Below are 14,127 nucleotides of genomic sequence, written 5' to 3' on the forward strand. Positions count from 1 at the left end.
AATTATGCTGGCTGCTTTGCTGAGACAGTGGGAAGTGTAGACAGTCAATGGATGGGAGGCTGGTTTGTGTGATGGATTGGCTACATTCATGACCTTTTGTAGTTCCTCGCGGTCTTGGGCAGAGCAGGAGCCATACCAAGCTGTGAGACAACCAGGAAGAATGCTTTTTATGGTGAATCTGTAAACGTTGATGAGAGTCGTAGCTGACATGCCAAATTTCCTTAGTCTTCTGAGAAAGTAGGGGCATTGGCGGGCATTCTTAACTACAGTGTCGACATGGGGGGAACCAGGACAGGTTGATCTGGACACGTAAAAATTTGAAACTTTTGGCCATTTCTACTTTGTCTCTGTTGATGTAGACAGGGCGGGCAAGGACATGGTATGTGGAACATGATGTGGAGAATGAGAGTCGATCTAATTGAAGCACGTGAAATCTTTGAGAGTCATCCATTTAGGACTGAGATAAGGAGCATCGTCTTGACGAGTTTTGTATCCGCTACTGTTAATGAGTATATTCATGACCAGGGTGATATATTTTTCAATATTAAGGAACTCAGGTAAGATGTGGATGGCTGGACATCAGCCATGGTTGTACAGAATGGCAGAGAATGTTTGAAAGGTTCGAACGCCTACTCCTTTTCTAGTTTTTATCTTTTTATTATTGTCACACTCTCGATTTGACCCAGTACAGGAACTGAGTGGGATTTCCCATCCCCCCTCACCCCACCCTACGTGCCCTCCCCTAAGGGTTCTGCGGAGGTGGCCCACCATTGGATGATAGTGGCATCTTCTTGTCCCGCCGCTGTCAATGGGCTTTCCCAATGTTTCCACCCTAAACCGCCTGGGAATCTGCAGCAAGGTTTGCCGTCACCAGGACTGGAAGATCCCGCCGGCAAGAATGACCGGCAAATCCCATCCAGAATTTGGTGAGGTACAATGCAGTCATCAGCTGCATGATGGCTGAGCAAACCAGTGCAGAGAAGGCAAATGTTGCCTCAAGTGCCACGCATGAAGTTGTCCCTCGCCAGTGATGAAGGGTGACCTCTGCTGGGGCCTTGCTTGCAGGACTGGTGCTTACTTGGGAGTTACTGAATGCTATTAAGATCACAAACAACCATGAGCAGCATGGTGGCATAATGGTTAGCACTGCTACCTCTCAGTGCCAGGGTCCCTAGTTTGATTCCTGGCTTGGATCACTGTCTATGTGGAGTTTGTACATTCTCCCTGCATCTGTGTGGGTTTCCTCTGGTTTCCTTCCCACACTCCAAAGATGTATGGGTTGGGCAGATTAGCCATGCCAAATTGTCCCTAGTGTAAAGGGATTAGCAGGATAAATGTGGGGTTAGTGGAATAGGGGCTGAGTGGGATTGTGGTTATACAGACTTAATGGGTCGAATGGCCTCTGTCTGCACTGTAAGGATTCTATGATCACCCACAGGCATCACCATCTTATTGAACCACTGCAGGTATGTAAAGGGACTAAGTTTTGCTTTTGTACATGTATCTTTTAAGTATTTTCTGTTTGGAGGGAATAAGTATAACTGTAGCTGCAGTGATCATCTCTTGTATCATAATGGAACTTTCAGATTAGACTGACTTCTTACTGAAAAGAAGAGCAGCCCATGTAGGTGGTGTGGTTTAATTGGGCCAAGTGTTTTAAGGTTAATTACCAGATAAAATTACATTGAAAGGTTATTAAAGTTCATGAGGTGCCTGTTGGGATTCTTGTTGTTCTACTTTTGCCCCTTTACCTGCGGGAGCTGACTCATGCCAAAATCTAATTCTGCTAACAGCATCACAGCACCACACCCAGCTACTTGGTCCCAATGTTTTTATCGCTTCAATCAGTTCATCTTTAAGATAAGACCACTTTTTCTGGTTTTTAAAACAGTGGCTTTAATGTCACTTTTCAGTCAGTCAGGATTCCAGATTCTATCCATTGCCAATCCATTAGGATTGTCCGGAAGTCCATTGCATTAAAGATTAATCTGACAGGGGTGTCATGGTGGCACAATAATAAACACTCTAACCCTAAACCCAACCCCAATAATACATATTCTAACCCTAAACCCAACCCAATAATAGACACTCTAACCTTAAACCAAACCCAACCCAATAATAAACACTCTAACCCTAAACCCAACCCCAATAATACATATTCTAACCCTAAACCCAACCCAATAATAAACACTCTAACCTTAAACCCAACCCAATAATAAACACTCTAACCCTAAACCCAACCCCCATAATAAACACTCTAACCCTAAACCCAACCCCAATAATAAACATTTTAACCCAAAACCCAACCCCAACAATAAGCACTCTCACCCTAAACCCAACCCCAATAATAAACACTCTAACCCTGAACCCAACCCCAATAATAAACACTCTAACCCTGAACCCAACCCCAATAATAAATACTCTAACCCTAAACCCAACCCAATAATAAACACTCTAGCCCTAAACCCAACCCCAATGATAAACATTTTAACCCGCACTTATGCAAGGATATTTTGGCCTTGGAGGGAGTGCAGAGGAGGTTTACTAGGCTGATACTGGAGTTGAGGGGGTTGAACTATGAGGAGAGGCTTAATAAACTAGGCTTGTACTCGTTAGAGTGTAGAAGAATGAGGGGAGATCTCATTGAGACATATAAGATGATGAAGGGGATGGATAGGATAGAGGTGGAGAGACTCTTCCTGTTCAGAAAGGACAGTGGGACTAGAGGGCACAGCCTCAAGATAAAGGGGGGGGCGGTTTAGAACGGAGTTGAGGAGGAACGTCTTCACTCAAAGGGTGGTGAATCTCTGGAATTCTCTGCCCGTTGAAGTGGTGGAGGCTGCCCTGTTAAATATTTTTAAGACGCGGGTTGATAGGTTTTTGATAAGAGAGGGGATTAAGGGTTATGGGGAGAGGGCGGGAATGTGGAACTGAGCCACGACAGATCAGCCGTGATCTTATTGAATGGCGGGGCAGGCTCGACGGGCTAGATGGCCTACTCCTGCTCCTATTTCTTATGTTCTTAAACCCAACCCCAATAATAAACTCTCAGCCTAAAGCAATCCCAATAATAAACACTGTAATCCTAAACTCAATCCCAATTATCAACACTGTGACACCAAACCCGATACTATACTTTCTGACACTAACAGGCTGCTGTCAATCATCTCAGTGGGGGCTCCTGGCTCTGCCCCTGTTGGGTAATGCTGTGCGCAGCCGGGCGCCGCAACCTGAGAATCATTGCGCATCGATAAAAACACGGGCATCTGCTGCCCAGAGCTGCTCGGTCGGCTGCTGCAGTGACGTGTTTCCGGCGGCTTCCGGTGCGAGAGGCTGAGCTGTGTGAGGGAGATGGTGCTGCTGGAGAATGACTCGGTGAGAGGCGGGGGGAAGCTGTCCTGCTGGGTGCGGGGTGTGGGGGTCAGATGTGCAGCATTGAGTCAGTGTGGCGATTGGGGGGGGCTGTTAGCCCTGGGGGGAGGGGGGCAGTATTTGGGGGTTTGGGGTGGGGGCTGTTAGCCCTGGGGGGAGGGGGGCAGTATTTGGGGGTTTGGGGTGGGGGCTGTTAGCCCTGGGGGGAGGGGGGCAGTGTTTGGGGGTTTGGGGTGGGGGCTGTTAGCCCTGGGGGGAGGGGGGTAGTATTTGGGGGTTTGGGGTGGGGGCTGTTAGCCCTGGGGGGAGGGGGGTAGTATTTGGGGGTTTGGGGTGGGGGCTGTTAGCCCTGGGGGGAGGGGGGCAGTTGGGTAGCATTTGAGGCAGTGTGGAGATGGGGGTATTAGCCCTGGGGGAGTAGAGGGTTGGGCAGGTGTTAGGATGGGGTGTTACCTAAGAGGTGGTAGGGGTTTGGGCAGTTGTTGGGGTGGGGTATTTGCCCTGGTGGTGGTGGTGCGCTGCAGAGTGGGCATCTAACACTGAGGGTTGCAGATGGGTAACACTAAAACTTAGGGATTCATAGAGCATGGAAACAGGCCCTTCAGCCCAACTTGTGCATGCTGCCCCTCTTTACCACTAAACTAGTCCCAATTACCTGCATTTGGCCCATATCCCTCTACCCATCTTGCCCGTGTAACTGTCTAAATGCTTTTTAAAAGACAAAATTGTACCTGCCTCTACTACTACCACTTCTGGCAGCTTGTTCTAGACACCACCCTCTGTGTGAAAAAAATGCCCCTCTGAACCCTTGTGTATCTCTCCCCTAAATCTGTGCCCTCTAGTTTTTGATTACTCTACCTTTGGGAAATGACGCTGATTAACTGATCTATGCCCCTCATTATTTTAAAGACCTCTAAGATCACCCCTAAGCCTCCTACACTCCAGGGGAAAAAGTCCCAGTCTATCCAACGTCTCCTTTAACTCAAAACCATCAAGTCCTAGGAGCATCGTAGTAAATCTTCTACACTCTTGCTATTTTAATAATATCCTTTCTATAATAGTGACCAGAACTGTACACATTATTCCAAGTGTGGCCTTACTAATGTCTTGTACAACAAGATATTCCAACTCCTGTCTTCAGTGTTCTGACTGGGGTAAAATTGGGGCTGTGAGGGGCAGGGGTGGGGTAACTCTCGCATTGGGGGCCAGTGCAGCATACTGATTGCTTTCTCTCCCCGCTAGTTTCTGACTGAGCTGACCCGGCTTTTCCAGAAATGTCGAAACTCTGGAAGTATTTACCTGACCATGAAGAAATGTGAGTTTAAATGCGTGCACGGATGTTTTGTAATAGAAACAGGAGGCGTCCATTCAGTATCAACTTTGTTTAGTAGCAGGTGTTAACTGGGGAGTCACTTGGGCCCCTATATTGAAACCATAATTATTGGATTAGGAGATCTGCTTACGTCGCATTTCGTAAATAAATCTTTATAGATGTATGTCAAGATTAGCTTCAGTTCGAAAAGGCTATTTGGAACAGACTACTCAGCCTGTTTTATCCTATCCCACTGCTTAATTCAAGCATCCAGATATGCAACAGCTCTACTTGCCTGCATATCCTGTGATACTCTTGCTTTGCTAAACTGGCTTTTCCTTTGGGTGTGGGGGGGCGGGGGGGTGGTGGCGGTGTCTGTGTCCTGGTGAGAGAAAATCTTCCAAATTATCTCTGTCTTTGTACATAAAAATACAGCTTCTTGATTTCCTGAACCAACTAGGTCTTATTTTCATATTTATGCTTCCTTGCTCTGGATTCCCTGACTGATATTCATTGGTACAGAACAGCAAAATATCTACAACTGTGCCCATTCTGAGCTGAGTATAAGATCGTAAATAGGAGCAGGAGTAAGCCATTCGGCCCTTTGAGCGAGCTACATCATTCTGTAAGATCACGTTTAAAGTTTGTTTATTAGTGTCACAAGTAGGCTTACATTAACACTGCAATGAAATTACTGTGGAAATTCCCTAATCGCCACACTCTGGTGCCTATTTGGGTACACTGAGGGAGCATTTAGCATAGCCAATGCAGCAAACTAGCACATCTTTTGGACTGAGAGGCAACCAGAGCACCTGCAGGAAACACACAGGTACCCTGGTTTCGATTCCCGGCTTGGGTCGTTGTCTGTGTGGAGTTTGCACATTCTCCCTGTGTCTGCATGGGTTTCCTCCCACAGTCCAAAAGACATGCTGGGTAGGTGCATTGGCCATGCTAAACTCTCCCTCACTTGACCCGAACAGGCACTAGTGTGGCAACGAGGGGATTTTCACAGTAACTTCATTGCAGCGTTAATGTAAGCCTACTTGTGATACTGATAAATAAACTTTAAACCTGTCTAATTCAGCCTTGAAAATATTCAATGTCCTCATTCTCCACTACTCTGGGAAAGAATGCCAAAGATTAATGACCCTCTGAGAAGAAATTCTTTCTCATCTTTGCCTTTTTTTAAACAATGGCTCTAATTCTAGATTCCTTAGCGAGGGAAACATTCTCCTGTCATCTACTTTGTCAAATTCCCTCTGGGATCTTATTCAATCAGATCACTTCTCATTCTTCTGAACTCAAATGTGCATAGGCCTAACTTAGTCTTTCTTCATAAGACAACCTCTGCATCCCAGGAGTCAGCCTGGTGAACCTTCTCTGAACTGTCTCCAATGGGAGCCTATCCTTTAAGTAAGGAGATCAAAGCTATATACCGTACTCCCAGGTGTGGTGTTGCAGTGCCCTGTACAGTTGTAGCAAGATTCTCCATTTTTATATGCCATCCCCTCGTAATAAAGATCCCACGTATAATTTTACATTCCTAATTACTTGCTGTACCTGCATGCTAACTTGTTTGATTCATGTACAAGACACCCAGATCCCTCTTTACTATTCTGCTATTTCTTTGCAGTTAAATAATATCCTGCTTTTCGATTCTTCTGCCAAAGTGGACAAGTTCACATTTTCCCACATGGTGCCAGATTTCTGCCTATTCACTTAACCTATCTATCTGTATTTTTTTGCACATTCTGTGTCCTCCTTCTGTTCCCACCTATCTTTGTATCCTCAGCAAGTCTGACTAAATACAGTTGGTTTCTTCATCCAAGTCACCAATACAGATACGTCCCCAGCACCAACCCCCATGGCGCTCCACCATTTCCAGTTTCTGTTGTACTGGAGAATTTCTTGTTTCCCAAGCTGTGATAGTAAAACTTAATAAAGTTTGCTTTCCTAAAAATCAGCTAGTTTTATTGTCACAAAACTGCATGCAGTATACGGCTGAATCTTGGAAACACGGAGCAGTCCGCACTAACTGCTGATTCTATCCCAAGACTGCACCCACTACAAGGATCAATTCAATAATTATACATTTTCTTATCAGCTTACGTGACGTTAGTAATACAAGCAGTGGTACATCGAACAAAACATTCTCATCCCTGACCTTGGTTCTGTGGCTCCTTTATGCCTTATTTTCTGTAACAAACAAATTCTGTGACTCCCTCCTCCCCGACCTTATCTAATGTCTCGTATGTTATTTCACGGTATACGGAGTCAACCTTATGAAAACAGACTCAGGCCTTCTCTGGTTGTAGTCGTTTCTTTGTTCAGAGTCAGTCAGTTTTACGAGGGTCTGACATTTTGAAATGGCTTGGTCTGCTGTCCTTATTTCATACTAAATACTTGACCGTTTTTCCCATCATGCCAGCGCTTCATTCATACACTATCCCATGTCAAGTTCAAAATGACCCTGATTCTCTTCCTGTTAGCCTATCCTCTATATACGCTGATATTATCACGCCCAACACCTTCATCTCCTATCTTTTGCAGTAAGCTTTTATGTAGTACCTTATTGAAATCCAATTACACTGCTTCTACTGATTTACCCAATATCCACCCTGCTTGTTACATCCAGAAAATCCCTTATACGTTTTTCACTTTCAATAACTATGTTGACTCTGCCTGATTGTATTGTGATGTGGAAGTGGCCATGATTGAAAGACCAGACACTCTGGAGGGCTGAAGGATGTTACACAGCTTGTGAGAGGCATAAACTATGGAATGTGTGAATTGGAGAGACTGGGCAGAATTTAATATCTACCTTTCTGTAGATGATGGTCGGACAAAGCCAGTCCCACGGAAGGGAAACCCTGATACTTTTGAACCCGCTGACAATAAATGTCTCCTGAGGGCAACTGATGGGAAGAAGAAGATCAGCACAGTGGTAAGTGGTGAGAGAGCTGTATATCATAGAATCCCTACAGTGCAGAAGGAGGCCATTCAGCCCATCCAGTTTGCACAGACTCTCCAACAGAACATCCCACCCAGGTTCTTTCCTGTTAGCCCACGCATTTATCCCACTAATCCCCCCTAACTTGCAGATTTAGGACACTTGAGCAGTTTAGCATGGCCAATCCACCTGACCCTGCACATCTTTGGAGTGTGGAAGGAAACTGGAGGAAACCCACGCAGACACGGAGAATGTGCAGACTCTGCAGAGTGACCCTGGAGGGCTGAAGGATGTTACACAGGTGGGGAGAGGCATAACCTATGGAATGTGTGAATTGGAGAGATTGGGGTGAATTACATATCTATCTTTCTGTAGCTGGTTGGACAAAGCCAATCGCATGGAAGGGAAACCCTGATACCTTTGACCCTGCTGACAGTTTGTCTCCTGAGGGCAACGATGGTGACCCAAGGCTGGAATTAAACCCAGGTCCATGGTGCTGTAAGGCAGTGATGCTAACCGCTGTGCCACCATGCAGCCCCAGCTGGCTTTAGCTAATACCTGAATAGGCCATATATTCTCCATTCCCTCCCACTCCCCCGAGACAGCCATTCAGCCAAATTTAGGCTGATCTGTATCTTGGAGCATGTATCCGCTCTTGCTGTAGACCCTTTTATAACTTGTTTAATAAAAACCCATCAAGTGCAAACTTTAAGATTTCAATTTGTTCCCAAACAGCCATTTGGGGGAAGAATGTTCCAGAGTCTTTCCTCTGTGGGCATGCTCTGAACAACATAGGAGGGACATCTGCTTGTAATAGATGTGCTTGGATGTGTATCTGTTTTCACAGATTGAGGTGTTCAGGCAGCAGTGCGAAGCCAGTGTTTATTCCCTGGATAATGCGTGTTCACTTCTAACTAACTCCTTTCTTTTTACTTCCAGATAAGCTCCAAAGAAGTGAACAGGTTCCAGATGGTAAGTCTGTAATCTCATTCTGCGAATAGTGTGCTATGGATATGAATCATTTCACATAACCTGAAAGGCTAACATGACTAATGCATTAAGATAAAGGCAGAGCACTGTGGATGCTGGTATCTGAAATGGAAAATGCTGGTAAATCTCGGTAGGTCATACAGCATCTGTCAAGAGAGAATAAAGCCAACGTGTCAGAGTGACCAAGGGTCATCTTGATTCAAAACTCTATTCTCTCTCCACTGATGCTGTCAAACTGGCTGAGATTTCCCAACATGTTCCGTTTTTGTTACGACAAATGCATTAGCTGTTCAGCAAACAGCAGGAGTCACAGCTGTGGTTAGTTGCCTTTCCTTAAAAGCCCCTGTGAGACTATGTTGCAATGATAGTGGGGGGGAAAGATTGCAGTGGGGACAGTTCCTGAAATCTGCTAGAATTCCCCCAGAATTATACTAGCTTGACCTTGGTGATTGGAAAATATAGATAGATATTCACGATTGACCCACCAAATCTTTATGCACACACTGGTCTTCAGTCTTCTGTTCACTGAATAAGCACTCATTAGCTGAGATGACCAGCAACTTTTGATAACTCTTAATAAGAACAGATTCAACCCCTCAACCTCTTCTGTCATTCAGTCAGGTCACAGTTGATCTGTACTTGAACGCCATTCACCACCTTTGCTCTGTATCCTTTCCATAAATCACCAAAAATATATCTATAAGTTTTGAAAACCCATTGTTTTCCTGGCATCAGCAACCTTTTGAACAAGAAACATTTCCACATTTCCATTACTCTCTTCTGTGAAAAGTACTTCCTGATTTTACCATTGAATGGCTGAGCCTTTTAATGTCCCCTTATTCTGGATTTGCTCACCAGCAGAAATACTTATTGCATCTACCATTTCAAATACCTCCACTGCCTAAATTCAAGGCAATAGATCTCCAATGTTTATGCAAGCTGTTCTATATTTTATCCTAAGCTCTGGTATAATTCTGGCAAATCGGAACTACCACTGCTCAAAGACTTATGTATCTGTCATAGAATCCCTACAGTGCAGGAGGAGGCCATTTGGCCCATTGAGTTTGCACCGACTCTGACAGAGCATCTTATAGTAAGAAGTCTCGCAACACTAGGTTAAAGTCCAACAGGTTTATTTGGTAGCAAAAGCCACAGGTTCTTGGAATGCTGCTCCTTCGTCAGGTGAGTGGGATTTCAGTTCACAAACAGGGCATATAAAGGTACAAACTCAATTTACAAAATAATGGTTGAGATGCAAGAGTTTACAGGTAATCAAGTCTTAAAGGTACAGACAATGTGAGTGGAGAGAGGATTGAGCACAGGTTAAAGAGGTGTGTACTGTCTGCAGCTGGGGCAGTTAAAAATTTTGCAAGCCCAGGCAAGTCATGGAGGTCACAATAGTGTGACAGGAACCCAAGATCCTGATTAAGGCCATCCTCACGTGAGTGGAACTTGGCTATCAGTCTCTGCTCAGCGACTCTGCACTGCCATGTGTTGTGGAGACTGCCTTGGAGAACGCTTACCCGAGGATCAGAGGCCAAATGCCCGTGACCGCTGAAGTGTTCCCCCTAGACATCTTGGCACACCCAAGGAGCAATTTAGCACAGCTGACCCACCTAAACGTGGGTTTCCTTAGGTACAGTGTTTATCCTTGCCTAATTCTGCATTAGAACTTTCAACTCAGCTGGCAACTGTAGATCCCTGCGAATGGTCTGTTTGAAGTTGTACAGTTGTTTGAAGGCAAGAAATGGGACTGTGGGGCGAGCCTTGGCGAGATGTTTGTCTTCATCAATGACATGTTGAAGAGTCCGGAGAAGATGTCGTAGCTTCTGTGCTATGGGGAAGTAATGGACCAGCTAACTACCCAGCCTTAGTTAGTGACCATGACACACGCAACCCTGCCACAGTAACCTCTGCAAGACATGCTGGATCTTCGACACGGATGCCATCATCTCGCATGAGAACACCATCCACCAGCTACACGGTACTTTTGCAACTCAGCCAAATGTTGTCTACCTGATATGCTGCAGGAAAAGATATCCCAAGGCGTGGTACATTGGAGAGACTGTGCTGACACTAAGACAACGAATGAATGAACGCCGCTCAACAATCACCAGGCAAGAGTGTTCTCTTCCTGTTGGGGAACACTTTAGCGGTCATGGGCATTCAGCCTCTGATCTTTGGGTAAGCGTTCTCCAAGGGGGCCTTTGTGATACACAACAATGCAGAATTGATGAGCAGAAACTGATAGCTGAGTTCCACACATGAGGATGGCCTCAATCAGGATCTTGGGTTCATGTCACACTATCTGTAACCCTTGCAACTTGCCTGAACTTGCGAAATCTTACTAACTGTCCTGGCTGGAGACAATACACATCTCTTTAACCTGTGCTTAACCCTCTCTCCACTCATTTTCTGTACCTTTTTCAAGACTTGATTACCTGTAAAGACTCACATTCCAACCATTATTTTGTAAATTGAGTTTGTTTTTATATATGCCATTTATGAACTGAAATCTCACTCATCTAACGAAGGAGCAGTGGCTTTTGCTATCAAATAAACCTGTTGGATTTTAACCTGGTGTTGTGAGACTTCTAACTGTGTTTACCCCAGTCCAACACCGGCATCTCCACATGAGAGCATTTTACCCAGGCCCTAGTTCCGTAACCCCCCATATTTATCCCACTGATCCCCCTAGACACCTTGGCACACCTAAAGGGCAATTTTAGCACAGCTGATCCACCTAACTTTAGATTTCCTTAGGTATGGTGTTTATCCTAGCCTAATTCTGCATTAGAACTTCCAACTCAGCTGGCAACTGTAGATCCCTGCAAACCAGCAAGGACCAATCTTCATTCCCTAGTCTGTGCTGAATCAACCGATGCTGGCCAGGATAGGGGTACCTCTGGATTGGGAGAAGGGAATAGGCCAAAGTTCCTGCTCCTGATAAGTTGATGATCGTGGACATCTGGTGAGGGTGAGATTAGATGTAGCTAAATTGGGTGTTGGTTATGCCCCGTTTCCATGTTGATGCTGGCAAAAGATACACAATGTGCCATATTGTTGCACGCCACTAGATGTCGCTGTGCCCCCTGCAAGAGCAGCACTATTAATTTGGAACTGAAATATTTGTTGGGTCTATTTGTTTTTCCATGAGCTTTTTCAATTTTTAATTGCTAGTAATATAAAATAAATGGAAGAGCTACCTTCCTGCCCTAGATGAAATATGGCACTTAATGCAGATGTATACCCACAACAACCTGCCTTTTTATTGCACCTTTAATGTACCAAAACATCCCATATTGCTTCACAGGTAGGACGTGTGCATTTAGCCCAAGGCAGAAGCATTAGCAGAGTTAACCCTTAAAAAACCTGCATACTACAGGTGGCACTTCAGCTCGAGTCAAAATGTCATCTATTAGAGCTCCAGAGGGCAACCACTCCAGTATCGGGGTTCAGTTCCCAGATTGGGCCACTGTGTGGAGTCTGCACGTCCTCTGTGTCTGCGTGGGTTTCCTCCGGGTGCTTCCGTTTCCCTTCTCAGTCCAAAGATGTGTGGATTAGGTTGATCGGCCATGCGAAATTGCCCTTTAGTGTCAGGGGATTATCAGAGTAAATGGGGTTACAGGGACAGGGCCTGGGTGGGATTGTCGTCAGTATGGGATTGATGGGCCAAATGGCCTCCTTCTGCAGTGTAGGGATTCTGTGATTTCTAAGGGAAATCAGCATCAAGCCAAATGAACTTTTTATTATTTTCTTCCCTTCTGTTTTTTTTAACTGGAAAGATTAGGAATGTCTTTTGCTTTTTCTTGATGTCCTGCAGTGTAACTTGAGTGAAAGGTTTCCTGTTTCTATCTCCGCTCTGGGTTTTCAGGCGTATTCCAATCTGCTCCGGGCGCATATGGACGGCCTGAAGAAGAAAGACAAAAAGAGCAAGAGCAAAAAGACCAAGGCCACGCAGTGACTGCCTTGTTGGCATAGCGATTGGTGGGGAGGAGGTGAGGGGCTAGCTTCCTGCTCCTGGGGAAGGATGGGGAGGGGGCATCTCTTCCTGTCACCGACACCATCGGATCCTTGTGAGCCGCGGGCGACTTCAGCTTCTCGCTGGCCTTTCTAAATTTAAAATCACATGGATGGAGAGGTGTGGAGGGTTTGGGTGTGTGGAGAAGGAGGAACTTATTCCACTAGGGGATTTTATGTCTGTGTGTGTGTGTGATAACTATCATTGGAATTTTACCACCTCGCCCTCCTAAGATCTTGCCCGAGGCCAGCGGAGAATGCGGTTCTGCGAGCCTCGCCTGCCCCTGTTCCAGGATGGGCGTGCTAGTAAAATTCCAGGCAATATTCCCAATCGCATGTTATTTTTCTGAAGTTATTCAGGGTGGTGGAAGCATTTACTGTGAAGTATTGCAGGAAGTCACCAGGGGAATATTGGCTCAGTTTGCTCCTTTGCTTTGCCTCGGGTTTTGCCTGTTTTACATCCTGGGGAAAAATGACCCTCCTCTGCTTGAAAATGTTGTACAACCCTTGACCCTTTTCTAAAGTTGTCTCTTTGGGTATCTGTCACCTGCCCAGATTTCAGGGGATGATTTGACCTGATTACAGTTGATAGTTTTGTGCCCCCACTTTCCCATCTTGTCACCACGTTTGGATGTGACCGCCTCCCCCCCTTCTCTTTGCAATCCTGGAGATAGAACCAAAGTTACAGTGTGCTCTGATGTTCACAGAAGAGACCAACCCCTTTGTGGATTGAATTGTGGAGGGTGACCCCCACCCTCATCTTGGAAGCCAAGACTCTTTCCTGTCTTCCCCTGTTACTTAGTCCAACATGTTAGAAATCAGCCAGAGGGAAGCACAAGTCTCCTGGTCAAATGTACAAAAGGGGCAGCAACCCTCTGGTCTCTTACCAATCTAGAGTTTAGAACTAGTCACACGACAGTTGAATTCCTCCCTGTCCCCAGGTGAAGAATTGCAGCAATGTGAAAGGTTTTCACATTGGAACAGTGTGTTTTCAAACTGGGTTATATATTGATGAATGTTGCTGAGCTGTATCTTGACAACAATAAATTGCACACAAAGGCTTTTTGAACCATTTTATTACACCAAGGTTATTTGTATTCTATGAATTCATTCTGCTCAGAACTCATGGGTAGCAATTTTGACTTTTGAGTTGGAAAGTTGATTGTCAGGATTGTTTTTTTTGGGTGAGATGTTAAACAGCGCTCCATCCTTTCACTAAGCAGACAGCCAAAATGCCATGACTGTTTGAAGAAGAGTTGGCTGGGAGTTGCTAATATTGTTCCCTCAACCCACCAATACAATAGAAATTTTCTGGTCATTTGCTTAGTGTTGTATGTGGATCTGTTTTTTTTATTATTCATTTGTGGGACATGGACATCACTGGCTGGACCAGCATTTACTGCCCATCCTGAGTCACCCTTGAACTGAGTGGCTTGCTAGGCCATTTTAATGGGTGGTTGAGTGTCAACCACATTGCTGTGAC

General features: G+C 45.3%; 1 protein-coding gene across 1 annotated transcript; it reads left to right on the top strand.

Moving 5' to 3' along the window:
* Positions 1–3,312: 3,312 nt before the first annotated feature.
* srp14 (signal recognition particle 14) lies at positions 3,313–13,718 on the top strand. Its single transcript, XM_080202047.1, has 5 exons — positions 3,313–3,375; positions 4,615–4,687; positions 7,516–7,628; positions 8,574–8,606; positions 12,499–13,718. Exons 1-5 carry the CDS (start codon positions 3,352–3,354, stop codon positions 12,586–12,588), a joined length of 333 nt encoding a protein of 110 aa, XP_080058173.1. The 5' UTR covers positions 3,313–3,351; the 3' UTR covers positions 12,589–13,718.
* Positions 13,719–14,127: the final 409 nt, after the last annotated feature.

This window comes from Carcharhinus amblyrhynchos, chromosome 14, assembly GCF_965287045.1.
Source record: "Carcharhinus amblyrhynchos chromosome 14, sCarAmb.v2.hapA, whole genome shotgun sequence".
NCBI lineage: Eukaryota > Metazoa > Chordata > Chondrichthyes > Carcharhiniformes > Carcharhinidae > Carcharhinus > Carcharhinus amblyrhynchos.

Coding starts and splice junctions, on each gene's coding strand:
- srp14 (XM_080202047.1), top strand. CDS start 3,352: ATGGTGCTGCTGGAGAATGACTCG. Junction 3,376..4,614: donor TGCTGCTGGAGAATGACTCG/GTGAGAGGCGGG, acceptor TCTCCCCGCTAG/TTTCTGACTGAGCTGACCCG. Junction 8,607..12,498: donor AAGTGAACAGGTTCCAGATG/GTAAGTCTGTAA, acceptor CTGGGTTTTCAG/GCGTATTCCAATCTGCTCCG.